The sequence below is a fragment of the Polypterus senegalus genome, chromosome 4 (assembly GCF_016835505.1).
Source record: "Polypterus senegalus isolate Bchr_013 chromosome 4, ASM1683550v1, whole genome shotgun sequence".
NCBI classification, from domain to species: domain Eukaryota; kingdom Metazoa; phylum Chordata; class Cladistia; order Polypteriformes; family Polypteridae; genus Polypterus; species Polypterus senegalus.
This window is the reverse complement of record NC_053157.1, coordinates 135,191,894-135,218,441: the sequence shown is the minus strand read 5'-3', so window position 1 is coordinate 135,218,441 and position 26,548 is coordinate 135,191,894. Positions and strand designations below refer to the sequence as shown.

General features: G+C 35.5%; 1 protein-coding gene across 1 annotated transcript in view; it reads right to left on the bottom strand.

The window, feature by feature from the left end:
* pgm2 (phosphoglucomutase 2) overlaps nucleotides 1-25,559 on the bottom strand; it is a 35,114-nt gene extending 9,555 nt beyond the window's left edge. Inside the window, exons 1-10 of the mRNA XM_039751280.1 lie at nucleotides 25,315-25,559; nucleotides 21,019-21,186; nucleotides 17,012-17,118; nucleotides 14,078-14,162; nucleotides 13,711-13,794; nucleotides 11,697-11,890; nucleotides 8,505-8,694; nucleotides 7,703-7,800; nucleotides 5,370-5,550; nucleotides 1,668-1,761 (exon numbers count right to left, since the gene is read on the bottom strand). Of these exons, the coding sequence (XP_039607214.1) occupies nucleotides 1,668-1,761; nucleotides 5,370-5,550; nucleotides 7,703-7,800; nucleotides 8,505-8,694; nucleotides 11,697-11,890; nucleotides 13,711-13,794; nucleotides 14,078-14,162; nucleotides 17,012-17,118; nucleotides 21,019-21,186; nucleotides 25,315-25,389 (1,276 nt within the window). The 5' untranslated portion in view covers nucleotides 25,390-25,559. The remainder of the gene's footprint in view (nucleotides 1-1,667; nucleotides 1,762-5,369; nucleotides 5,551-7,702; nucleotides 7,801-8,504; nucleotides 8,695-11,696; nucleotides 11,891-13,710; nucleotides 13,795-14,077; nucleotides 14,163-17,011; nucleotides 17,119-21,018; nucleotides 21,187-25,314) is intronic.
* Between the last annotated feature and the right edge of the window lie 989 nt (nucleotides 25,560-26,548).

The window sequence follows — 26,548 nt, the reverse complement described above, 5'->3', positions numbered from 1 at the left end:
CAGCAAATATCTTTCTCTCTCTCTCTCTTTTTTTTTTTTAAAATACAACTGTTAATGTATTAATTACTATTGTTAAGATTTGCCCTCTGGTTTGTTAGTTGGTACTACAAATGTTTGAAAGGATTTTTCTCATTTCTGAATGGAGAGTTGTCCTGTCTAAAATGCCTTTCTGACAAGCTCCATACTAGGATCTGATGGCTACCTTATATCTACAACATCTGAGAATATAAGAGACTCAATGGAATATTAAGTGGGATATATTAAATGTTCCTGTACTCAGCAGGTATCACTGTGATCTCGGCTGCCTAGGGTGCTCTCTTTCACTTTACTGGAGGAGCTACTTGTCCAAATATGGAAAAGGCAAAGATCCAGAGCGAGGATAAAAGTAAGGTGGAAAAGATTCAGAAGTGGCCAGCCTTCACATAACAAGGAATGCTTGATCACTTTTAAATAAGTTGAATCAACTGTCACATCTCATGGCAAGTCACATTGCGTTTAGGTACTAGGCTATTTTGGGCACTGTGGAAAACCGATATAACATCTTATTTCCAATGCTATTTTAATGTTGGAAGGGTTTCATTTGATATGATCAAACAGAATGGAAAGAACAGGCAGGAAGTGGAGATTTAGGTTAATGAGCAATGGTTAAAAAGTCAACACATAATTAAAATTAAACGTGTTAAGGCAAATACTGAAATGCTGACTGAATTAGTCCACGTTACTGCCCAGGGACATAAGATACATCATCCTGGCTACATCAGCAACAGAAATGATTCACTCTGCTACTAATATTTTACTGATGAATAATCTGACCCTAGAATGCTGGTGACAACAGACTTCAATCAGCATGTTCTATTTGTAGATACAACATGTTAATGCTTTTAAATATAAACCTGTGGTACAACTGGGTAGGTCTGACCTCATCTTATTGACACCTTCAAGCCTGTTGTTCACAGCAGCAGCTTTCTTATTATACATGCCATAAGTTCTTATGCGTGTTTCTGGGGTTGTTTATTATAATATTTATATTTTGCTTGATGTTCTGTAAATTTTTAATTTCCTCTTGGGAACAAGTAAAATATTAATCTAAACAAGGAAGAACCAAGTGTATAATATCAGGCAAGGTGATGACAGCATCATGCTGTATTGGTGCCTCCCTTCAGAACATATTAAGGGTAAAATGGGTTCAGGTATGGATGGTCTTGGTTTCAATCCCTTCCGTCAAGTGAGTTAGTATTTTAACAAAGGTGGATGAACCACTCACATCAAGTGTACATTGACAGGTTTTGTTTCACTTGCAGTAGTCTAAAATATTAAGTACATTAATGAAAATACAGCACCTATTCCAATGGTTGGATATCAAACCAACTTCACTTCCTTCTGAATTACCAAGGTGCAGGAGAGCAGCTACATGTTGCTTGTTTGTCAGCCATTCAAGTTAAAAATTCACTGTACCCTGTACACCTGACAAAACTATTGCTACTATAGCATATCCACATGATTTTTTATCTACTCTAGTTTGAAAAAAAGAGGTAAGATCGAAATTACATTTATGTATCTTGCTACACAAAACAGTACAGACAGATTTTTTCAGTCTAGAAATTTCTTGTGAGAATTACTTTAAAGAAGACAGTATCTCATTGTCATCCTTTTGCATGAAAACCTACCAATGGCTTCTTCAAAAGCAAACAAAACCTTTTTTCCTTGTTCTAGCAGCTGGTGGCTTCTGTTTCCCATCCATTTGAATCCCGTCAGTGTTTCCTAATAAAAAATACAAAAATGTATTAGCCAACATGCACACATCTAACAGTTAAACTACTAATTTACACTTTTATAACACCATAGTCAGTAGAAAAGGAGACACAGAATATGTTATATATAGATTGCATATATTGTATAGATTGCTCTACAGTATGTAACAATTTCTATACATATGTAATGTAAAGGAAGGTGCACTTGTGCAGATGATTGGTGAGGACTAAATGCTCACCTGATACGTTAGGTGGTAGTATCCCCGGGCAGCGCTACCAGCTGTCTTCCCTGGTCCTTCTATCACCCTGGCCTCCTGGCCGGGTATTGTTCCTTGATCCCACCCTTCTGGGACGTTAGCGTACTCAGTTCCAAACTGGCATTTTCTGCCGTATTCCTGACTAAACCAAGGAAAATTCTGCCTTTCTTGTTGTGCTTCCAACGGGTTGGCCTCCCGTCCAGGTAAGGAACTTTGCCTCATCCTGGCTGGGCCACCCACCTATGCAGGCTGTCCTTTACTATATTATATATACTATATTTACATATATTTACACACATATATATGTGTGTGTGTGTGTGTATATATATATATATATATATATATATATATATATATATATATACACACATATATTTACACATATATATATATAATAATTTGATACTATCCGTATATATGGTGTTCGCGTCAATACCTCGACTCAATACAAGTTAGAACCATGCAATGGGACTCTGCCTCTGTAGTTAGAACATAACGTGGCAAATGTGGATGCAGTATTGCATGATTGGCTAAGAATGTTCGAATGCTTCAGTGACGCCGCTGGACGGCCTAGTATAGTAAGTCGGTGTTGGTTCGAGCAGATAACAGTAAGTTCGGTTGGTTTTTGGAACGTTGGTTTGGTGGGGCGTACTCTCCAGGACTAACATTGTCGTCTGACTTAAACCCTTTGACAGCTCCGGAACAGTAAGCAATTTAGAACGTATCACCATTTGCTTGGTACGTCAAAATCTATCTTTGGGCAGTTCAGTTTTGGCATCCAGCCTTCTGACATCTATTGGCAAACTGAGTAATGACGGCTGGGTATTAACAACGGTCATTGTTAAAATTTTATCCAATCTCAGATCTAAAATGATCACACCAACACAATTATTAATCCGACTCTAATTACAGTCGTAAAATACGGTTTGTTTTGAAAATTTGTTGGCCAGAAAAAATCAAATGAGGTGTGTCGAAAAGCTGAGTTCACGTCTCGCAGCCCCGTTTAAACAGGAAACTCTTCATTACATTGGCCGAAAACGTCCATTTTAACCACAAATCAGTGCCAAGTATACAACTCAAAATTATATATCGAGCACATCTGTCTCGAATAAAACTCTCCAAAATGTTTCCAGGACATGATCCAACCTGCGCACGTTGCAACCAGGACATGTTCTGGGCCTGCACCAAATTAACATTATTCTGGACAAAAATTTTTAATTACCTGTCAAACAGCCTTAGACTCACAATCCCTCCTAACCCATTAACAGCTGTGTTTGGGGTTCTTCCAGAGGGGTTTAAAGTGGAGAAAGACAAACAAATTGTGATTGCATTCACTACACTGTTGGCACGCAGACTTATTCTGATAAACTGGAAGAATCCAAACTCTCCTCTTTTAAGTCAGTGGGAAACTGATGTGTTATATTATTTAAAATTGGAAAAAATCAAATACTCAGTTAGAGGATCTGTGCAGACTTTTTTCAAAACATGACAGGATCTAATCAGTAATATTTTAAAATAAGTTCATAAAGCACAGAGAATTTTTTTTTAAATTAGGTATGTTTACAAGCCTTAAATTTAACGTTATTTGGCTTGCTCTCTCTCTCAGTGGTGGGGATCGATCTGTTCTTAACTCAATATTTCTTTTTGTAAAATCTTGATTGCTTTGTATGGATTGCAATAAAATTAATAAAAATAAAAAATAAATAAATAAATAAACAGGAAACTCTTCATTACATTGGCCGAAAACATCCATTTTAACCACAAATCAGTGCCATGATAAAAAAAAATAATTTCAAGGACTTAAAAAAACACATAATTCTTTGCAGATAAAGTATGGATTTCACAAACGTAGAATTTGTAGCCCGATTCGGTCGGGCTCCCATTCGCTAGTATATATATATATATATATATAAAATCCAAAGTCTGTCTGCTTTTCATGAGAGGTTTATTTATGCAAGTCCAAGAGACAGGCTGGGGACTGAGGGGGAGGCGGGACCTCAGGAGTAGGGAGCCGGGTGGGACCATCCTCACTGATACTCCAGCCTCCGTTCAAATCGCTCTACCACTCGCCACGTGTTGGAGTGTACCCTGCTTCCACTTGGCTAGCGATACCTGTTTCTTTAGCGGACATTATCATCTAGAGATTGTTAAAGAGTAACATTTTGACATTTTTGAGAGAGAGAGAGAGAGAAAGATCACAGTTATGTGTGTTTTAGAGGGTACCTGCTCATTGGCAGAGATACCATGGCCATTGGCTCTTCTCCCCACATGGTGGATGCTCTCCTGTCAGAGCTGAACACGATCAAATATAGTGGCAACGTTGGACATTGGAGCATACCTTCCTTTCACTTGGCCAGAGATACCTTGCCAACGTTTTACATTTTTGGCAACGCGATCACAGCTACATTCTCATCCCTGATAGCAAAACCAAAAATATTGTATTTCATGAGGCCCTCAGATTCGAAAGCTATCAATATAAATTCTTCTCAATACAAATTATTAAATTTTTTTATTGATATTTAAAGTTTGCCTTGTATCACTACTATTATTACTATATTTTTTTATATATTTATATCTATATAGATAAATAGTCAAGGTGAATGGAATCATGAATATCTCCAAGTATCTATTTTGGCACAAAACCTTCAAACATCTGGTAGGAAACTGAAGATGAAGAGGAACTTCACCTTTCAGAATGATGACTAAAAGCATACATTAAAATCAATAAAGCAATAGCTTCAGCAAAGGAGGATTAATGTTCTGGAATGGCCAGAGCTCACACCATAATCCAAGCGAAAATCTGTGGGGTGACCTGAAGAGAACTGCTCATAGGAGATGCCAAAAAATTGCCAAGTCCAGATGTGTCAAACTGATAGACTCTTACCCAAAGTACTGTAATAAACTCAAAAGGCACTTGAACTAAGTATTAGTTTAGGGGGTGTGCAAACAGGTTTTTGTAGGATTTTTGGTTTTTTTTTTCACTACACAATTTCTATTTGTTTTCACCTTCTTTTTATAGATTGCAGTTTTGCAATAAAGATGGAATAAGTTCTTACAGGATTTATCTTGGTTCCATTTTTTATTACACAAAATCTGCGATTTTGAAAGTGTAGAATAAAAGTGTGTAGACTTTTTATATACACTGTATACACATGCAGTATATATAGTATTTACACACACATACACTAAGAAAAGAGATAATCTAACAGATAAAAAAGGTTTACTTTTATTTTACTTTAGTCAAAATAATAAACTAGAGTGTGTACACAGAATCCCAGGCTGAACAAAGGAAATGAAACATTTGATATTTTTCCACATTTGTATAACAAGAATATTAGGGAAACTCCCAAGTTGACAGTACCTCAAAGTGGAAGCCCTCTTTAACAGCGATAGCACGTAGAATTTTTGATGAGACTGTGCTGGCCAACATATACACATCCTTGACAGCAGCCGGATCTTTATTTTGTTCTTTCCAGCAGGTAAACATCCACCAGCCTAGTAAGGCCCCAAGCTCATTTCCTGAAAATACTTTCCATTCCCCACTAAAATAAGTGGAGATGAGAAATGGTCAGTTAAGAAATCAACACTTTGTGTTATACTAAAGTTTCATTATGTATGTTACAAATTATAAATAAAAGTTTACACTGTGCAGTAGGGATTCAAAAATTCTCAGAAACTAAAATAAGCAAAGGAAAAATGAAATGAGTTAAGGACTGCACAAAGTGCTCTTTTCTGAAATATTGTTTGTTAATATCTTGCTGTTATGTAGTTATAACCTCTAGCATTGTTATAATTGTATGTTATAATTTATGGATAAGTTCAGTTTGAAATCATAATTTAAAAAAAAAAAACAAAAACAGTTTTCTGACAAGTTAATTTATATTCTAAGTGAAAAGTTTAAAAACAGGCATTTTTTCAGAACTGATAAGAACGGCTGTGTTTCTTTAATGTTTACTTACCCCAAGTCTTTAGGGGATTCTGCTAAGTGCTAATTCAGAATGCAAAATTTGTAGGTAGTACTGGCTTTGAAAATGGAGTATGCTTTTATAATTTATTGGTGACATCCGAAGAATGGATTTAGTTGTACAAGTTGTGAATATATCAGATGCAGGGAAACTTTAAATTTTATACATGCTTCTTCCAAATCCAGGAAGATAGTTTAGGGGGATGATTTTTAGATTTATGAGCCTCAGTGATAAAAAGACAATAAAAAGTCAGAGACAGAGAGAACTGGCTAGAAATCACTCCAGTCAATTATCTAGCTACACAGAGAACTAACTAAAAAGATGTGGCTTGAGAGGACAACCTGACCAGATACTTTGTGTAGTTACTAAGATTATGGACCACATGGAATCAACATATCTAAATTGAAGGTGTTGCTGATCCTTGTCTGCTTTCAGAACTATAGGACACTCCAGGCTATACTAGTATGAAAGAACAAACTCTTTTTGCTTTTACAATAGTCACAACATTTATAGCTCAAAACATAAAGCCAGCTTTCCTACTTATACATTTGGTCCTATTTGTTCTGCCAAGAGAACCTGAAGCTAGTGGACATGATAAAACACACAGCTAGGGCATATCTGCAAGAAAGAACAAGTAAATATTGTTCTGTAATAATAGGCAAAGTGAAAAAAGGCTTATTCATGAGGTATATTTGCTGTTAAAGTGAAGAGACATGTTGAGCAACATACTGATCCTGAAATATGATTACCTAAAATGATGACATTTACTATTTTTTAACTTCTGTTATTATTTTCTTTATATTATGGCTATAACCTGTGAAGAAGAATATGTGACTGAAATAAAACTGTTGAATCCGACTTTATATATGAAAGGTGTGAAAAAGAACGTTGGTGACTAATACTCTTTGAAGGCTTTGTATATTTTTTAAATTTAATGTACTTCCTACTTTTTTGAGTCAGTCTTCACCAGGTTTTATTTTTATTCATTTAATTATTTTTTTATTTTGTAGCTGTAGAACAAAGCACTGCAATGAATATACGTAACAGTGCATGCAGGGACAAAAAGCTTGATGAGAGTGAATGCCTCTCAGATTGGAGTGCAAATATTGCATTTCTGATTAAGCACTATTTGATCTGTAAACATATTCATTATGTCCACCTTGACAAAAATGAAAAGTAAAGATAGGCAATGCAATGCAAAAACAATGAATGGACATACAGCATTTAAGTTCTGCACTTATGCTAGTCATTGGATCTGCTCCACCAATACCTATAACACATTTCTTTAAAGCACAATTATACTCTTAAATCACCAGCAAAAACATGTTTATACATGCAATAAATGTTTATCTTTTTGAATTGGTTAGATGTATTGTGCATATCAGAGAAGCCTTTGAAGTTATTATAAATATCAACCGTTTAATGTGATCAGATAATGTTTTTATGCAGGGTGATTCACACCATAATGGCTAAAAGTGTATCAGATTTCTGATTATTACCCTAAATAGTTTAGGAAAATATACTTTTTACAGATTTTGCAGCATTACACCACATGGGTACAGAATCACTTGGCCGATAACATATGAAAAGAAATATGTCTCCGGTACCAAATGGCCACCTAATGTTAAGGGAAGTATTCAAGAGTAAAAGACTTCCACAGCCAACCCTATAGGCTTGAAGATCTAACAAACTTACATTTTTTTCAAAAGAGACTGTGCTTTAGCTGTACCTTTCTTGTTTTTCAGCAACAGCCAATCGATCAGCATCTGGATCATTTGCCAATATGATGCTTGCTCCTTCTTTGGCTGCCAATGCAAATGACAATGTCTGCAAAATAATAAAGACACATAAATGCTTCTTTTCAGTGGAAGAGCATCAATAAATGCATTGCAGATAAACAAAAGTATTTAAGATAAATTAAAAGTAAGTCAGAGTATCTAATGCAGGAAACAATATGAGAGTGTACAACAACTGAGAACAAAATGTCTGAGAATAAGATGTCCGAGAACAACTGTTGCTGTAGGCTAGATCTGAATAACTCACTGAAAGGCTGTTAAGGTATTTTTTATGTACATATTATATAGTACTGTATAAAAGTCACAGGCTTTCTCAAGAAAATTCTTTCAAGCTAGTTATCTGGGCAGTAAGTGTTATATTTGCTCTTGAAAATACTATAAACATTAAAATAAACATACATTTATAAAATAAAATATGACAAAAATCAGTATTTTCTGTGGTCTACATTAGAATTGAAAACTGAAGTAATTTACTTTGGCACCCTGCTGTATAATGTTTTTAAGTAGACCTAGTTTCTTGCAGAGTTCTCTGCAGTATAACTCTTTTGATTTTTGCTGCTGTTTGTTCTTTTTCTCAGTCCAAGTCATTACACATTTCTTCAGTTGTGTTAAGATCAGGACTCTGAGGTGTCTTTTGCTACATGTAGGTCTTATTTGTCTTCAACCTTAATTTGGCCAATTCAATGTCTTGAGCACACAAAGTACTTTTACTTAGACAGTAACGCGGATGCATACCAGTACACCTTTTCCTTCTTCTGGGTTAGGATACTTCACAGTGGAGAACTCAGGATCAGGGTCCTTCTGCTCAGGTACTGCATAAGGCTGAGCAAGGTCAAAGGCCTTAAAGGATGACTTGACAAATTCATGTCCTACTCCATGAACAGATGTATGCACAAACTTTACCTTGGAAGTCTTATTGATTTTTCTGTGTATGTAAAAGTAAAAAATGTTATGATAAGTATGACATAAAAAATATGTGTTTAGTCTAGGTTAAAGAAAGTTAAGTATACATAAAAATATATCAGCAATCAGGACAAACAGAAAAAGTAATGCACTGCCACAAACAGATAAATCATTCACTATCTTCTAACTGTAGGGACAATAAGGCAGGCTTCCAGTCCTAATGTTATTTTCACAGTCATAGCTCACTTGGCAGAGAACTGCAAGCCTTCCACAGCATCCTCAGAGTCAAAAGTGCTTCTAATGCAGAAACCTAATTCAAAGGTTTAGACATGGTTTGGACTGACAACAAACAAGATCTAAAACTGCAGGCAAGATCAGGTAAATTCAATGGCCCTACACACTTTTAAACATGGAAAAGGCACTATAAAATGTACCATTATTAAATATGGACTCCAATTACATTGATGGAAATTATCATTTCCAGACAAAATAAAGCAACACTCTCCAAGTAGTCGTATTAGTAGTATTGTACACACATGACAGTACATAATGCACATAGCAGAAAGCAGTTCATAACCCTTAAACATATTTTTGTTTATAGCATAGAATACTTTTTTTCAGGGTACATTATTAACAGTTGATGTAGGGTAGTAGCTAGTGTTAACAGTTCTGACTGAGCTCTGGTTTACTAATCTGTGTCTTGGTTTCCTCAATTACACTGTGTTGGCCTTGATGGTGCAATAAAAGATTTTGAAGACTGAACTGGTGATGTATTTGAGAAAATATTTGGTCATAGAAAATAACTCTTATCTGGCAAAAGAATTTACCAAGCTGATTTACTAAATCAGGATATATTTAATAAATGCACTGATTAGCAAATTAAGTTTGTGGTCAATTGAGAATTTGAGTCTTTTGAGCTACATTTACCACAAGAATTAGATGGTAAAGGAGCAATACAGTATGTGCTTTAAGTGGTAAGAATATTAGAGTACACAGCATAGAACACTTAAGTGATGCGGTTGATCCTTAAATTATATTTTTGAGCGATTACAGCACATTACATACAGATTTACATTTGTAAATGTAAAGGGAGCTAACTCTACAGATAGGTCCAAGACATTTTAATGATCTACACTGATCAGCACATCTACATGTGGGATTAAGTAGAAGCAGGAAGGAGCTGCTGCAGAGGAAAATCTGTAAAAGAAAGAAATAGAAGTTAGTAGATAAGGGGTACAGCCATGCGGAAAGTTGTAAGGTAGACCATGAGATGTACTGGATTTTAACCAAAATGAAAAGCCAAAAGATGACATGAAAAATAGGAGTAATGTAAGGGGCAAAATACTGCATGAAGACAGCATCTTTCTGCATAAATTGGAAAGGTCACATAGTAGATGTAGTAAATTCCACTTGGAAAGGTACAGTAGACTAATCCAGAGAGAAAAGCTGCCTGAAAAAGAAGTTGAGACAGATATTTTGTATTTTTCATGAAAAAAGAAGTGACAGGGCTAAAACAGGAAAAATATATAAATGTAAGCCAGAGAAGTACATAGGGTCACACAGAGTTGACTTTGTTGACAAAGCCACTGAGAAGATAAGATAAACTTTACAAAGAAAAGCTGAAGTCAAGTATAAAATACTGCACTTGGAGAGGCTGAGTTTAAGGTGGTGGACATTCACCCATAGGAAGAGAAAGAGAAATAAAACCACAATAGTGGAACTGCCATTACAGTGAAAGCTGGGGATCCCTTTTGATGTATCTGTATTCTTGCATGAATTTGACCCCTAAAATTAGCCAATTTTTATTCAATTCCTGATGTTTAAAATCTCTATTCTGTAATACATAAACATTTTATATATTCGTGTTCTCAGTTACAAAACCTTTACATATATGTTCTCAATTAATCCATTAATGTGGCCCATTACAAGTACAAAATTTCACCTAAAGAGATCATATACAGTAGATGTGAGGATAGAGGGTCATAAAAAAAAACACCAAAAAAGAAGTGTCTAAAACACTTAGGTAATAAATTCAGATATACTATACAGAAAACAGTACACACTGTTAATGTATTAAACAACCTTTCAAACACTTCTAAAAAAAAGATGTGATTATTAGCTTAATTACTGCCTAAAGATAAAATAACAACAGCCAGAACCTCATGTAATGAAAAACGTGCAAATTCAAAACAATGTTACATAGGCAGTAAAGGGCCAACATACCATCAAGCTAACATATTTTTCGTAATAGACTGTAAATGCTAATGTATGTTAATGAGCTCAAAGAAAATTCAACTGTGCCATTCTTAGTTCAAATTTTCTCATTTATAAAGATGTCCCTATAGTTCCATTTTCAGTGGACCAAAATAATGATAGTTATTTTTTTTTGCCTAATATAGTTACCACCATACATCTGTGAAGTTTGTCAGGCATGATCTCCTTCTACCAAATACATTTTATTACAGCACATTGTTCAGCAATGGTGCATTCAGGAAGTGGAGCACCAAAGTTTACACACAAGAAACTGATGGCTGAGATCCAACACTACAAATACAGACACGTCAGTTTTCCCAGCTTTAATTACCACCTAATCTATACATGTAAAAGATAAGTTGCCTCTACTTTTTTTCACTTTTGGATACCTACCTCTTGGGTAATGCACTCCTGCATTAGAATAACACAAAAACATTACAAAAGCCACATCCAGACAGACTTAAATGAAAACAACAGACACACAGAGAATGCTCAAAAGTATGAGAGGTAAGCAATGGAGTCCGGGAGGAGGCCAGTGGAGTTTTTTCATTTCAGCAGGTAGCAGGAAATGATCCCAAGATTAAAGAATTCACTGGCTACTCCCTGCCAGAACCTATAAGTGCTCTCTAGAGGTGGTTTTGGCAAATGCTTGACTAGCTGGATGGTATTACAGCCGGAGACTTAATATTTATAGACAGTTAGAGAGAGGGACAGACATACAGACAGACATAATTTCGCAACTTTTTAAGAAAGAGAAAACAAATCCCTTGCCTGTGAAAGCAGTGCTGCTGAATATCCTGGAAATAGTGCTGATTGATTTCTGCATAAGGATCCTTAAGTAGGGGACTGTCCTTTATAAGCATTTCATCCCAAGACTGAGGCCAAGGCTCCAGATTTTCTTCTATGGCAGATGCTATACCTGCATCATGTGGAGGGATAATCTGAGAACCATTGCTCCAATACACCTTGGGAGAAAAGGGAAAGGAAAATAAACACCTTAGGCAAAGAACAAACACAAGATGCATTACCCTTTTAAATGGAAAATAAATTATTTTCTAATTCATTTCACTGTTAAATAATAAACAAAAAAAATCCTGTTAGCCACCTTTCTCCTTTACTGTAAGAAGCTGGATATATTTCTCTTAACATTACAAATGCAAATCAAATATTGGATCAATATAACATTAAATAATACAAATGTATAAATGCACACATGGTTACACTTAGCATTGTAGGCAATACTACCTATTTTCACTTCTTTAGCATTGCCTTTTTAATTTTATAGATCAAAGCATCCGTAGAATCAGCTTTCTTTCAAATTGACTTACTCGCTTCTTGGAAGCCCCCCTGGAGGTGTTGGGTACAAGAGGACTGTGTTTATAATTTATACTTTTTGTCACATCACAATAAATTTTTGAAATGAAGGGATTGTGTTAAAAAAATGCTTTCGTTGCCTCACATTTTTTATGTAATCATTTTGTTCAACCCACTGAATTAAAGCTGAAAGTCTTCACTTCAACTGCATCTGAGTTGTTTCATTTAAAATTCATTGTGGTAATGTACAGAACCAAAATTAGAAAAAAGTTGTCTCTGTCCAAATATTTATGAACCTAACTGTAGATCTTTACCTACTTTTGACATCAACTAGTATTTTTGGTTTGGTTTATTTTGTTTTCAGGCGGAGGTTTTTCTTTGTTTTATTTACTTCTTTTTGAGAGTGTATGATTTGCTATTGCTACAGCACTTAATAGTCCCCTAACATACTTTATTCCTTCGTAATTAAAATATTTTTTTTTGTTTTTATGTCTGTGGGTATTATGAAATTATTATTGTTATTAAGGGGTATATTGAATGGTATGAAATTTACATTTAAATCTGAATCAGTTATATTAACACTATTTTTGGTCTAAAACTGAAAACTGTTATTGGCCTTAGGAAATCTACAGCACTGCATCTCTATTAGGATCCTTTTGCGTATGTGTTTGTTTGTTATCAATTCTTCTTTTTTAAAAGATAAAAAGCTAAAAATGAAACATTCAACATGCTCCAAATTCTGTTTATCTTATTCCTTGAATTGTAACCATTCAACTGATGTTCTTGCTTGGAGTTTCATTGTTATTTGATTATAACCACTTTGCTGTCCTTCTATGTGTTGGTATGTTCTTTCATAAAAATACCCACACTGAAGATTTCATTGTCCAAAATCAAAGATTGTGGTTATTAGTAATGAACAGGATTTGGGGTGCAATTAGAGTGAATGGCGAGCTACTCATCTTAATTTTTTTTTTTTTTGTAGGGAAAATAAGTACAGTATTCCTCCCCAGTCTACATCTGGCTTTCCACCTTTTGGCTTACATTCCTCAGGTTTTGCTTATCATAGCAAGCGCAGGCACTGTAGCTTTAGTAGAAGGAATAGTCAGAGAGAAGAACAGTAATATCACTGAATATAAATCTATTGTGCCATCTGTTAAAGAGTACACATTCTACTGTAGGTATAAAAAGAGTTTTGGTTTTTTTTTTGTTTTTAAAAAAGAACAATTTAAAGTACCCATAAACTTAATAATGCATGGCTGTGATATAATTACAAAGTGCCAACTTACCTGTTAGTCATGTGATTTAAGGTATACATTTTAATTACACGTCCTCCAAAAAAAAAAATTCTCAAGTTCTGAAATTCTGTTACAAAAAATCCTATTAAGCTTATTTTACCAAAGGGCACTTCACTACCAAATGTCACAACATAATTGTTTTTCAGAGGGCAAATGGAATATTAGAAATGCTGTACCTTGTAACCATTGTCCTGCTTGGGGTTGTGAGACGCAGTCACCATTATTCCTGCACATAGCTTCTTGTAAGTTACTGTATATGGCTGAAATATAAAATATAATTTTAAAAAAGCCACAATATTTCATTGTAATAAGGCTATGTTTTAATTAAACACATTCCACATATAATACAATACATAATAAATACCCAATTAATATTAAATGCATTCAAATGAGTTTGTTTACTATATCATCATATAAGTATACATAATATATGCACTATATTCATATTGATTTTATAAAATTGACATATTTTGAAACTCTTAACTGCATCTTCCCTGATTTGTTAAAATAATCATATTTTACAAAAAGTGTGTGACACAGTACCACAAAAGGAGTTGGGGTGATACTGGAGAAGAGAAACACTGGAACTCCATGACTCACAAAGACAGTAGCAGCCAGTGTTGCAAACCTACACAAAAAGAAAAATGTGATGACAGTATGAAGTTTCCATTTCTTCTGAAAATAACACTAGCTTTTCTTTCGGATCTCACACAATGAAAATCAGACATGATTTTGTTTTAAGATTTGGTAAAAAGACTTTTCCATTAATTCATTTTCTGTAGCTAATTCTAATAACAGAGGGCCTTTGCTAGCTGGGACCTATCTCGAAGGCAGAAAAGCCAAGCATAGCAGAGCTCAATCCAGCACAAACACCTCCATTCTCAAACTGAACCAATTTAACATCACCAGTTAACCAAAGCTGTTATGTCTTTACGAAAGTAGGGGGAAGCAGAAAACCTAGAAAAACAGAAAAGAACTGCCAGCTACACACAGACATTTGGTAGGCTATGACCTGAATGTAGGACTTTAGAGTTAACTATTGTTGCTACCATGATACCCTTTTGCCTGCTGAAACTTAATCTGTTATCACGTTTTCTGTTGTTTTAAGTTTATAAAGCAAAAATGTCATACAACCAAATACTTCCTCGCCCAATATGCTCAATACTAGAAGCACCATGGTCAACATCAATTGGCAATGTATTTTTAAATGTTTAATTATTTCATGAGTGTTTCATACTCCTTTGTCCTTTCCTTGACTTTTCCTAAGTTACTGCACTGCAAATGCCCATGCTGTTGAGCTCTGAAATTCTATTCAGGAAAAGTGAGTGATGATTTTTTTATATGTTTTTCACACAAAAAACCCTATTATCATCAGAAGCAGAATAAACAGTTGGATTTCTTTGTTAAAATGGAAGGACCGATGCAATGGGGTACTTGGCTGTGAATAAGGCGTATTTTAAAAGGAAAAAATATGATCTGAGTGCAGCTATTTTGAAATGCTGGTGCATTTACTGAATCACATACAGTCATACTTGCATGTATTGAATCACATATATGGAGCCTGTTTCATGACTAAGTGCTAATCTGCATTTTACTTTCTAAAGGTATTGCTTCATGTTTTTCAGGAAATACTTGGCAAATTACTTTATCAAAAATATTATTTTTATAACTACAGTATGCATAAAATATGAATATAATTACAGTACTTCACATTCCAAAGTGACCACAATTTCAAAAAGAGATAATGACTATGTTCAAGAAAGCTGAACACACATCATAGTGTGTTGTATGATGATTTAGTTAAAAAGGAGTTTTATTCTCAGAGGATTCCTTAACTCAGGTATTACTATACTGAGAACTAACTGATTGCACCTTTTCAAAATATCTGGCAATGAATGTGCCCAGTGTCTAAGAACATGATAGTGCTCAAAAAATAAAACCTTAAAGGGTAATTGTGAAGTTGAGGTTATTTTTTCACAACTGCGTACATTAATTTTATCCAAAAAAAAAAAAAACTCTCATTGCAGCTAATCTCTACTTCCAATAAGGCAGAATTCCAAACATAAAACAAAAGCCTTAAAAACCTTCTGAATATGTTAATTATGAATTGGGCTCCTGATTTCACAAAACATTAATTCTGCTTTTAGTAGGTATGTCTGTATCAAGAAAATAAAATATGCATTACTCTCCAATATTTGCCACTGTTTTTCCTGAAGGAAGAATACCAGTGCCTTTTCATTTTCATGGCATGGTAGAACACATACATTAATATTTAATAATTGGGTAATTAAAATGGTTTGCAGAAATTCACAAACTCATGATGTAAAAACAAAATAAAAAAATGTGCCTACATTTCCCATCAGTCCTTTCATTAAAACTAACACATTGAAGATATGATACCCATACCAATATACACTATATTCCAATAACAGTAAATGGGACAGTATTGAAGACTGTGCATTGTTAAAACAGTGACAAGCCAGAAATGCTGCTTCATGGATCCAATATCCGGGCTTTGAATCCCAGAACCAATCAGTTCAAGGAAAACTAGTGTTTCCAAGTTGGTTATGTGTGAGGGTAGCCTTGTGCACAATTGAGCTCTGTGGTAGACTGGCACTATATCCTATGCGGTTTCCTGCTTTGCACACAGTGCTGCCAGCGTAGGCCCTAGTCTCTTGCAATCCAAAATTGGATTAAGTGGCTTTGAGAATACTATGTTATATCACAAAATGAGGACAATATTCTGCTCTTTGAAATGGTAGCATTCCATAATTTTTGCAGCATTTTTGGGCAGTTTCCTAATTGCCTGTGATTATTTGATTAACATTTTTTGACTAATATAAGTAGACACCGTACAATGTCATGTGAAAAGAAAATACTCATTAAGCAACAGAATGGACATTTCACCATTAAATTCAAGAATAATGTGAAATAAATTAAGATAAAAGCCTCATAGTATCATTTTCTAGTATAATGAAAATTATTGCAAGAAGTTAAATTCAATTGTATTATAACAATTTTAAAATTCATCATTTGTTTTTATTATTGCAAAATTGAATGTTTCAGCCTCTAAAATAAAACTTACTTTTTTAAAATATACCTTTTTCATATTAATGACTAGCTTGTTAGGCTCTCTACTTCTTAATTTGATGATATTATTTCTCCTCACCTGGATTTTAAGTTAAACCGTAAATATTCTGACTTGACCTAACAAAATTAAAGACCTTGCACACTCCATGCCTTAATTTACAATTATTGTCCTACTTAGTGTTTTTCATAGTTATCAACCGAGATCAATTCAATGGTAAAAATGTATTCTCGTTTGGGCTTTGCAAATTTTTTCTCTCTGGTTTCTACAAGGTCACTGTTATCCTCTCTTCAAAATATATTTTGGCCAATTCTCCTTCAGGCAGCAATAATAATCACAACCAAGGAGTTTACCAAACAAAAACAAAAAGTGCCAGTTGGATGCTGTACCTCTTACTGTTCCCACCACTGGCAGGATGAGCTCTTGCATCAAATCCAATCACTACTCCTCTTTCTTTGAGATTGATGAAATGTTGTTCAAGATATCTGCAGAATCCCTACAGAAACAAACAAAGAATATGTTACATATATTGTGAATATGCGGTTAAAAAAAATACTAACTGAAAAGTAGACAGTATAGTATATTCTGAGTCAAGAGATAACAATGGGGAAACATAATGGATTTTTTTTTGTTCAGCTAGGAAACAATGATTGTTTACTTGTTCTGTGCAGAAGAAATAATTAAATTAAATAAAAAAGCCTTCTTAATTCTTTTTTGTTTTGGAATCTGTTCCACATGTGCATATATGGGTGTACATTCATATCTTTCTCTTTTTTAAACACTTGACCAGAAGTAAAAATCTCAAAATGTTGCTAAAAAAAGTAACTCAAAAGTTCTATCCAAGAAAAAAATTGCTAAAAGTTTAAACATTTTGCAAAAGTATTTCCAGGACTCATTACCACTGCCACTAATTACAAATTCAGGAAAATATCTAAAATATTTCCCCAACAATATACCATTTGAGAAACATTATATATGCTTTACTTCTTTCCAACAAATACAGATAATTTCATGTACTTGTTTAACTGATGTATCAGTGAGCTCAGTGAGACAGGTGAGTTTGTAGTTATTCAGAATTATTTGCTTCAGAACCATTCTGGTACTGATACTGAGGACCAAAAACTAGTATTGATAACAAAGTCAACATTTTAGCACCCTTGCAGCCCCTGAAGACACAAATACAAAGTCTATCGTCAACCTTTGGTCCAAGATGTTCAGGGAACAGGTAGGCTTGTGAGCCTCTTTGTATTTGAATATGGTGTTTGCTTTGGGTAATCCATGACTAGCACAGAAATCCAATAACAGCTCTCCCTTCTGGTAAAGATACAGCAGACCATTCCTTCCAATTACGCCCCTCCAAGTATCTCTATCATTTCAAACATGAGCATTAAAGTCATTCACGAAGATCGAGTCAGTGGGTGGCACCCTTTCAAGCATCTTACCTACCTTCCCTATGATGGCTGAATATACCAAACAGCTACTTGATGCATTAGCACAAATAGCAGTTAGGAGTTTTCCTCACTGCAACTCGTAGCCACATTGACACAACCTTCTTGTCTTATGGACAAAGCTAGAAATTCCACAGTCCTCTGCTGGGAGCTGATGTGTATCCCCACATCATCAGAATGGGTACACCATTCTTTGTGAACCATTCTTTGTCTGACCTTTTAGCCCAAGCCTGCTTGGCAAGGTAGAACCACCCAGTAGCAAAAAAGCTCCAGATGACCCAAATCTGTGCATTCTTAAAGCAGAAGAACCCCACCACCACTAATGCAAGGTGAGGGTCCAGGGTGGGGAACAGGATTATCATAATTGGTTATATAGTTAATGCATGTTCAGGACACAGTCAGACAAACATCTAGGCTGACTTATGGCTGGAGGTTCTCTCTTTCAAAAAGTGCTGAAGGGGAAATTATGAAAACAATCTTCACAAGTAATAATCTGATCATGGGTTAATATGCCACCATTTTGTGTTCAAATGTAGTGTAACTAAAAACAAAGAGCATAACAGACAATTTACACAGATTAATATAAATTGCAATCAAAAATAGCGTATAGCAGTGTAGTCAACACACACAAACAGAAAAATATGTAAAATAGCTTCTGGAAGGCTACCGTGTTAATATGTTTATTGAAAAGGAGGAAAACACTTCAGAATCCTGACAGAAAACTTAAATATTTCACATTACTGTAGTTAATGATTACCAGCAATCCTCTTTTGTAGCTTTTGTATAAAATTGGTATTAAGGTAGGCTACAAATGGTGCAACCAAAGTTTTGTCCACTTCTGTAAGTAACAGATCGTGACAGATGTTTGCAGTACCACCATTATTAGGGTCTTTAATTGCTAAATAGCACTCATAATGCTACATGAACAGCTGCATGGAAAAGTCACCCTATATCAAAGTAAATGTACAGTGCAAAACTAAGATTTCTTTAATATACTTCCAGAATTTTTGATAAACTAGCGTTCACTAAGTTTTCATTATATGCAAAGATAGATAAGATAGATAGATATTTTAATGAAAGTGGGACCATAGCCTTTACAAAATGTAAAGAGAAAATCTCATGGTGTAATAAAAACAATAATAATTTATTAAAATGGAATTTTAAAAGGACACTGCTTTCATAGATAAGAAGTTCCCCACAATGTCTACCCAAGAGTTCAATCTGACTCAGGTGGCCAAACAATGTATGTATTCGATAGTGTTTTTATTTTTATCACTGCTCAAAAACACACAAACTGCTTACTACTTCCTTTTCCACAGTTTTTTGAAGTCTCGCTTAATGACAGTATGTCCCTCAAAAGCTTGTACTGATAAGCCAACTGCCAGCACTGATGAGCATTTTCTCTTTTTTATATCTGTTCCCTCCATTAATCATTTACTTTGCATCTTTCCCCTTCTGCAGTTTTTTGATCCTTACAGGCAAAATATGCATGACAATAGAAAATATTAGTAATCATAGTAATCAAACCAACTGTGTCATCTCCATTTGCGACTGCTTATAAGTTCATTACCAAATTAAATTTTATAAGGGAGAAAGAAATTTACTGGTCCAAATACTATCTGTTTTTGCTTAATTGTGGAATATGAGCTTATTTTAAATTAACAGTGTCACGCATGTGCGAGGAGAAGTTTGTATGGACCAAATGAAGGTAATTCCACACCAGGCCACTGAACTATCTGTCTAACCCATCTTTGAAAATGTCACTTCTGATTCTGGCGCCTGAGAAGATGTCACTTCCAGTTCTGGGCCCTATGGTGACGTCAGAAGAAGGTCACTTCCAGTTACCCCACATCACTTCTGGTCTTCCCACTTAAAACTGCCACCTTCCTAAACTTCAATCAGTTCATGTCTGGACTCCAACCAAGACACTTCTGTCAATCAAATCAACCCATTGCAGCCAGTGATAATATATGGGTGGCTTCCCCAAACCATTTTAGGTGAGTCGAGTCTGATCTTTCACAACAGATAATGCAGCACACAGCAGTTCTGTTGAATAAACCAACTTAAACAAAAGAGGGTCTCTCAAGGAATGGAGAAATCTTTGGTTTGGCTAGGTCAGGCACTGTATTAAAAATGCATTTCAGGTACAAGACAATACAGAATAAGATATGCATTAGCAGACAATGAGATAGATAATGTAGGCATCCTTGATGTCAATATACTACAGGAATGGCAAGAAATACCCAATGACACAGTGAACGGTGGCTTTAGGAATTGGAAGTAAGGAATAATGGAAGGAAACATGAAAGTGCTAACAACTGAAAACAGGACATTTGAGAGAAACCATGACTACATAGTACATCATTTTATAAAAAAATACTTATTGCCAGATTTTTGTCCAAATGGCAGATGTTGTTGTTATTAAATCATAAACTGAAGCCAAATAATTAGACTAAACTAAAGCTTTCAATTATTTTTGAGACTTTATTTTCATTTAAAATTCAGATAAATCATATTCACAACCCCTCACTCTTAATAAAATGGCACCTGCCTTATCATCAATTGATGCATGCACACTGAATGGAAAAGTGTTATTGAAATCCAGTGTGATACTAACAAGAATATTGTCAACAAAAATGTAACACAAATAATGGAAAATATAAATAACCAGCAGGTCCTGAAAGAAACTAGGAGAAAAACTGCTGAGGGGTAAAATGGTATTTTGCATTTCTGGAACCATTTTTATTCAACTCATAGTTTGCAATAAGGAAACAACCAAATGCATAAACATATGTATAATGATGAGAGGTTTTGGAGACACAACACCTTGTATACTTAAAATTACAATTAGCAGTCATTCCAAACATTTAGATTCTCATGTGGATGGGCAGGCACTTATTAACCATTACAATAAACTGTGCACCACAAAACCAGTTCTGGCTCCGTACCTGAGTTGTCTGGATGACAGTCAGATCATTCATACGGGAGGTTCCAGCTCCCATTGCAGAACGAAGACCGGCAGTTCCAAACTCCATCCGTGAACCAAAGCAGGCATTTAATTCCTCAATGTTGTTATCAGTGACGAGTTTCTTAACTATTTCCAATGTCTGAGGATTCTAGGAAAGCAAAAAACAAACATTAACAATGAAATTAAACAAGTGAATAAACTCCAAAATAATACAGTATACTGACAATTATCTAGATTGATCAGTCTGATTTGCAAATTGAAAAAAATGTTCATCATGCTACCGAATCAAATTTGCTGTGATATTTTACATTGGGGTCCTCAATCATGGTTTTGTAATTAGAAGTCATTCCTTACTGATATTAATCGTGGTATTTAAATATGCGGCTAGTTAGTGCTTTCATTCTGCCAGAACAAATCTCTCTTCATCACTAAATATTCCTTTTCTGAGAACATTATCCATAAGTTTTGCGGACAAGAACATGTTTGTACTACTTTGTCCATGCCTCTTCTCTTTCATTTACTTCTAAACATTTCTATTAACACAAATACTTTTATGGTGTACATAGAGGTTTAAATCGGATCAAGTTAGCAGCAGAACTGGTGTTTTTTGTTCTTAATTTTTCATACCCTTCTCTTAGAAATTTTCTCCTCTTTAATCTTTCCAAATATTTGGTTGTTTTTTGCGCTAAAATTGCATGTAACATTGTTGAAAACATTTAGTGCCATTCTATGCCATTTTGTTTAGAATTTTATGAAGTCACCGTCAAGCCATGGTTTCAGGTCTCAGAGGTTGCAACCTCATCAGTTACTGGCAGGTTTTAAAATAGACATGGGCATTCATTTTTTATCTAAGTTTACAGATAACTTTCTAAAAGACTAGTGTGATTCTTTCTTCTCTTTCTCTCAGATGCAAGTCTGTTTAGGAACTTTTTTTAAGCACAATTTTCAGATTTAGTTTTTGTGGCTTGTTGGTATTGCAGTTAGATCTTTGGTTTTGGTCTGTGGGCATTTCTTATATCACATCTCATTCTTTGGTCCTTCTCTTTCAAAAATAATGTCTCTCCATTGGAGACAGTACAGTTTTACAGGCAGAACAAATTTTAAGTGACTGCTAGACCACATGATTGCTGGTACATTCATTGTAATTAGACTTAAATGAAGTAGACACTAAGGTGTATCAATCTATCAATCGTAGCAGCAGACAGTGGTGATAAGTTGCATGTTCTTTAGATATGCAAGTAAGACTTAAATTGTACCCTGAAAATGTGACAATACCAAAACTATTACAACTTCTAGTAACAGTACAAAGAGGATTTTGAGTGCAATTTCATTTCCATGGCTAGCAAAGAAGTTGTGGTTTCATTGAATTCTGCATTCTTACAAATGCTTATTGTGTATTTGTTTTAAGCCCAATACTAGAACAAACTGAGGAACGCCATGCAGCATTTTCTTTGTCTCTGAAAAGTAGTGTTTTTAATAGTTATTTTGAAATACAAATAAACACATTTACAACAGAGTCTAATTTACATAATATAGAAGTATATCTAATAGAGCATTGATCGTGTAAATGCCAAGATTGATGTTCTGGCACAGCTGGATGAACAGGCGGCCGGCCGGGTTTAACTGCAATACCTTTATTGGTCGGGAGGAAATGGAGAGACAAGGAAGGATTGTCTCTGGGCGCTATTATCCCTGCCACTAGGTGGCAGCCTCCCTCAGGTGGCGCTCTGATTCACACTCCCACAGGGCACCTGGAGAAATGTACTCTGGGTGAGCATCCCTGTCAAAGTGTGTGGGTTTGCACCAGAGGGGGCTGTAAAAAAAGTAGATAAGAGGTTCCGCCTGACCCAGAAGTGATCCAGACTGTAGTCATTTGACAATGGAAGTACTCCTGGATCTACCATAAAAGAAGCTGCCTGGCCTGATACAGGTGAGCTGAGTTGGGAGGAGGTGGACAAAGCTTGCCTGGAGGAAAGAAGAAGGATTTATTGTGGGGAGAAAGGCTGTGTTTGAAGGATCATGACCTGTATATGGTAGTTTGGGCAAAGAAAACAACACTTATTAAAGCTTTTGACTGTGTATTGGCACTTGTGTCTGGGACGCCCTCTAGTGTTCACAATGGCAGCGTCTAAACAACTAAGTCAGATTTAAGGATATCCATAACAGGTATATTTAAAAATCATATGACTGTTTACTATTAATAATGGTCTCTATTAATATTTTTTCTTTAATCAGAGGAGCTGAATCATTGCTTGCAGAGATGACGCCCAGGAAGGCCGCCAGTCCTGATGGTATGACAGGAAAGGTCATAAAGCAATGTGCTGACCGGCTCTCTGTGATCCACACAAAGATCTTCAATCTATCCCTGTCCAGATCCACCATCCCACCCTGCATAGAGGGGCGGCACGGTGGCGCAGTGGTAGCGCTGCTGCCTCGCAGTTAGGAGACCCAGGTTCACTTCCCTGCGTGGAGTTTGCATGTTCTCCCCGTGTCTGCATGGGATTCCTCTGGGTGCTCCGGTTTCCTCCCACAGTCCAAAGACATGCAGGTTATTAGGTGGATTGGCGATTCTAAATTGGCCCTAGTGTGTGTTTGTGTGTGTCCTGCGGTGGGTTGGCTGGGATTGGCTCCAGCAGACCCTCGTGACCCTGTGTTCGGATTCAGCGGGTTAGAAAATGGATGGATGGAGATTCATAGACTACAGGTAATGCCTCTCTAATTAATTGGTGACTGTGGCTAGTGCTGATACCAGACAGCCCTAGGTTCTTGTGTTCAAGTCATACATTGTGTGTGTCTTTCCACGTTACTGTGGTTTATTCCAGTAGCCAAACCACACTATTGGTCCATTAAGAGAAATTAATTAGTATCCTTGAAGGTCTTAAATTTACATTCCAGTAAATGTACATCCTTGATCAATGTCTCAAGGTTCCATTAGACTGCTGCATGGTATGATTCATATGACCTAGCCAAAAACAAACATCAGATAACAAACACCACCTTAAATCACATTTAGTGAGCCCTATCTTCAATGTGCTTTTGGGTGCTATCCTCATTTCTTTCTATAGTTTTACAAACACGTATAGCATTATGTCATTTTTCTAAAAGATGATAAACTTAAAAGGTTAGAAATGTCTGCCCTCCTGTCCTACTTTATACGTGGCATGACTTTCGCATTCATGTAATAAAATACAATTGCAAAAATCATTTCCTGTTAATCTTCAAGAGTGCACGAAACCTTTCCTTCTTTTATGGCAACAAAACTTGTGCAAGTCCAATGACTAGTTACAAAAATGTGAAACATAGCCAGGGTGCTCAAAGCATGAAACTTGTCACTTTTCTTGTATTATGTTATGCAGCAAGTGCTTTATTTCTGGCTTTAATTGTAACCTTATGCCTCACCTATTCTACTGATTATTTCATGAACAAAATTATAGATGTACAAAATAAGATTTTTAAAATACATCATATGTAACAGCATAATTAGTATCCCATGACTGCTGTCACAAGGAATGTTTGTCAGGTTACATAGGATCTTACACATTAAACATCATGCACCAAACGTTTATGGAAAGTATTCTGAACAGCTACAAATTATTTCATTGGGCATTATGTGTTACAGCAAATAAAACGATCAGCATCCAGACCGTTCATTTTAAAAATGTTCTGTGCCACGAATGGCAAGAAAGTATTTTGTCCGTTTTATGCTTATCAACTCACTGACTTTAAGCTTTTTTGCTGTTAAATCTACCTGATGCTTGCCATGTCCGATCGATTATTTGCATAAAAACGGCTCGCATATACTCATTTTGCAGACTCACATATACAGACTTTGCCCTGGCGTGCTTAAGTAAAACAAATCACACTTGATCCAACCGTGTCAGTGACCCTACATACAGCAACAAAAGGTACATACTGGAGATCGTTTAAATACTGACATGACATAGCATTCTGCACCCAGCCTAAATCAAGCTCGGGGTCAGGGCAGCCGTTTCTAAATCATACTAGTCTGCGTATACACGAATTCACTTAATGAGAAAGCATTTCCAATGATATTATGTCAACCACCAGCCCATCCCTCAAGTGAGCGCATCACACAAGTCGGCACTAGTCAGCTAGCTCTGTAATACAAAATGCACTTTTAGAATATTAATTGAATGTTGTTTTCCTTTGATGTATGATTTTGTGACTCATCATAAATGAAATCTGAAATCAAAAACTGCAACAAATCTAAACTGACAGAGCTTGTCAATAATCGAGTAAAAGCGCCGCCACTTACTTTATCGTACTGAAGCCACTTAGTAATGGCTTCATCCAGTTGCTTATTTCCAGTGTTTGGGGTGCATTTAGCCATTATCGTAATTTCTGACCTCTCTTAATACACAGCAAGTATTTCGACGTTAGACGTTTCTTTAGTTAGGGAGTAAATGGTCAATGACAGGAGGAGGGTGCACACGCTTCCGCCAATATCACAGCAAAAAAAAGAAAGAAACTCGGAAAGCAAGGAGGGGCAAAACTACAGATTTCGAGAAGGTGGAGCTATGCCGTGAACTTGCGCAGTAACCCGCCTTTGCTTACCGTAATGCTCACAATATATGTTATTTCTTTTAGTACGTCTACTAAACTATATATTCTGGGAACTTAGATTAAAAATGGGAATTATTGAAAATGATGAATTTTAAAATAGCGATAGTATAACAAATCACATAATTTATAACTCGTTTCTTACTACATAAAATTTACGTTTTTCTTCTACTTCACTAATTGCGGTAAAGTAACGTTTATTTGATTGGACGGACCGCTTCTTAGTTTCTGCGCCTGCGTTTAATCAACCCATTCATCAGATCTGTAGCTGATTTCATGATGTGTGTAGTGTGTGTCAACGAGCTCAGATTATTTGTTAGGAAAAGTTCATTTTATCGTTACAACTTTTGTTACTTTTGTCCTGGCAAGTGTTCGTAGTCGGTAGAAAACCATGGCGTTCAAGCTAAAAGCGTCCGTGACTAGAAAGTTACTAAAAACTGCACTTTCTACATTAAGGTACGGTGTTATTATTTAAAGGAACTGATAACATTTTTAGTCAAGAATGTCATTGTTAACAAGAACAAATATAATACATGATATTTTATATGAGCATTAAAATGCACATTGAGTACATCACCAGGTTTCAAGTTGAAATTTATTGTCACATGTGTAAACAAGGAATTAAAAGATCACACACAGACATTCGCTCGTTGACGGTAACATTTCTGATGGTGGCTAGTGCTGTTGCCTCTAACTTCCAGACTCCTAGGTTCAAATTCTAGTTACATCATTTTTTAATTACATTTGCATTTTTTTCCCAGTTCATGCGGGTTTTAACAGATTACCAACCCTCAACCCCGTGCTCTCCACAAACATACACTAGGGATTTATAAGCAAACTCCATTAAAACAGACTGCATTAAGTTATTAAAATGTGAGATTTCTTTACATCATTGGAAATACATAAACAGGATTACCTGTATCAATGTT